The sequence below is a fragment of the Tursiops truncatus genome, chromosome 15 (assembly GCF_011762595.2).
Source record: "Tursiops truncatus isolate mTurTru1 chromosome 15, mTurTru1.mat.Y, whole genome shotgun sequence".
Taxonomy (NCBI): domain Eukaryota; kingdom Metazoa; phylum Chordata; class Mammalia; order Artiodactyla; family Delphinidae; genus Tursiops; species Tursiops truncatus.
The window spans coordinates 81,797,264-81,800,056 of record NC_047048.1 but is presented as its reverse complement, the minus strand read 5'-3'; the positions used below and the strand labels follow the sequence as shown (position 1 = coordinate 81,800,056).

The 2,793-nt window shown below is 39.7% G+C and overlaps 1 protein-coding gene across 1 annotated transcript in view; it reads left to right on the top strand.

Moving 5' to 3' along the window:
- The first annotated feature begins 2,191 nt into the window (after positions 1-2,191).
- APCDD1L (APC down-regulated 1 like) overlaps positions 2,192-2,793 on the top strand; it is a 58,460-nt gene continuing 57,858 nt past the window's right edge. The window contains exon 1 of the mRNA XM_073793310.1: positions 2,192-2,793. This exon is cut by the window's right edge and continues 320 nt beyond it. Coding sequence (XP_073649411.1) covers positions 2,192-2,793 — 602 coding nt within the window.

Here is a 2,793-nt window from a genome sequence, read left to right as displayed (position 1 = left end):
GCACTCTAGAGCCTGGGTGCCACAACTACTGAAGCCTGTGCATCACAACTACTGAAGCCCGTGCACCTAGAGCCCATGCTCCCCAACAAGAGAAGTTGCTGCAGTGAGAAGCCCACGCACCACAACGAAGAGTAGCCCCCACTAGGTGCAACTAGAGAAAGCCCGTGTGCAGCAAAGAAGACCCAACACAGCCAAAGATAAAATAAATAAGTTTTTTTTAAAAAATCTAAAAAAAAAAAAAAAAACGTAGAACAACCACTAAAACATATTTTTAAGATATAAATACTAAGCCAACAGGGTAGATAAAATAGAATCATAAATAGAAGAATGGAAATAGTAAAGATAAGAGCAGAAACTACTGAAACTGAGAACAGAAAAATAACAGAGAAAAATAAATGAAACCCAAAGCTTCTTCTTTGAAAAAATAAAGCAGATAAAACTCTAACCAGATTAACCAATAGAAGAAGAGAATAACACAAATTATCAATATCAGGAATGAAAGCCTGGACATCACATTGAAAAGATTAAAAGATAATAAAGGAATATTACAATCAACTCTATGCCCACAAATATGACAACTTAGATGAAATAGAGAAATTCCCTGAAAGACACAAAATGCCAAAGCTCATTCAGGAAAAAATAAATACCCTGAATAATCCTTTATCTATTAAATAAATTAAATGTACAGTTAAAACCTTTTTAAAAAGAAAACCCCAGGCCCAGATGGCTTCAATGTTGAATTCTACCAAATATTCAAGAAAGAGATAATACCAATTTTTCACATATTCTCCCAGAATACAAAAGAGGAAGGGACATTTCCCAACTCATTTTATGAGACCAGTATTACCCTGGTGCCAAAATCGAAGACATTACAGTAAAAGAAAACTACAGATGAATAACCTCCATGAATATAGATAAAAATCTTTAATGAAATACAAGTAAATCAAATCCAACAATATATAAAAAGGATAATTCATCACAGTCAAGCGGACTTTATCCCAGGAATGTACGGCTGGCTCAACATTAAAAAATCAATCAATGAAACTCACCATATCAGCAGGTGAAAGAAGAAGAATCACATGATCATCACAAAAGATGCAGAGAAAGCATTTTATAAAGACACGTCCATGATTAAAACAACAACAACAACAAAACCTCAGAAAACAAGGACTAGAAGAGCATCTAAAGTGATAAGGGGCATCTACAAACAACCTACAGCTAACGTCACACATAATAAAGACTAAATGCCTTACTCCTAAGATCCAGGACAAGACAAGGATATTGGCTCTCATCATTCCTACTCAATCTGGTACTGCTGCAATAAATCCAGGGGGGAAAGGGCATCTCCTTCAGAAAGGAAGAAATGAAACTGTCTATATTCATAGATTACATAAGTATCTACACAAAAAATTCCAAAGAATCTATGAAAAAGTTACTAGAACTAAAAAGTGAATTTAGTGAGGTTCTAGGATACAAGGTCTATATACAAAAATTAATTGTATTTCTAGACACTTGCAATGAACAATTGAAATTGAAATATTTTACGGTACCATTTACAATAGCACCAAATCCATGAATAATTAGGTATGAATCTCACAAAACACATACAAACCCTATATGCTGAAAACAAAACAATAGTAATGAAGGAAACAAAGACCTCAATAAATGGAGAGAGATGTCATGTCAGTGGATTGGGAGTCAATATTAAGATGTCAGTCTTTCTAAAACCAATTTATAGAGTCAACAGAATTCCAGTCACACAACTCTTTGCATTTTAGAATTGACGTGTTGATTTCTATGCAAAAGCCCAAGTCTTGGTTCCATTCCCACCCCACCACCAACAAGTGTCTGCTGAATGAATGACTGAAGGATGAAGAGACTCTGGTCTTCCTAGGGGTGTGTTTCTGCTTATTACAATTTTCTGTAATAGGCATGTATTTCACGTTGGAATTAGGAAAAAAAAAAAAAGAGAGAGAGAGAGGAAAGAAAGCTACACCCCTGGAAGCCAGAAGCTGTGGGGTGTCAGTTTCTCAAGCTCACTTCTCACCTCCCTCCAATGCATTTTGGATGTTTTACGGACAAACGTGAGTGCAGAGGTAAACAGGGATGCGCTGAGGTCACTGTGGCGGTGAGTGGTTTGGCTGGGCTGGAGCCAGAACCCTGACCCCTGACATCCTGACTCCTCCTGATCATGGTCATCGTCACTGCCATCGTCATTGCCATCGTCACTGCCATCATCACTGCCATCGTCATTGCCATCGTCACTGTCATCGTCACTGTCATCGTCATTGCCATCGTCACTGCCATCGTCACTGCCATCGTCACTGTCATCGTCACTGTCATCGTCATTGCCATCGTCATTGCCATCATCACTGTCATTGTCATTGCCATTGTCACTGTCATCATTACTGTCATCATTGCCATCGTCACTGCCATCATCACTGCCATCGTCACTGCCATCGTCACTGCCATCGTCACTGTCATCGTCACTGCCATCGTCACTGCCATCGTCACTGTCATCGTCACTGCCATCGTCACTGCCATCGTCACTGTCATCGTCACTGCCATCGTCACTGTCATCGTCATTGCCATCGTCACTGTCATCGTCATTGCCATCGTCATTGCCATCATCACTGTCATTGTCATTGCCATCGTCACTGTCATCGTTACTGTCATCATTGCCATCGTCACTGCCATCATCACTGCCATCGTCACTGCCATCGTCACTGCCATCATCACTGTCATCGTCACTGCCATCGTCACTGCCATCGTCACTGTCATCGTCACTGCCAT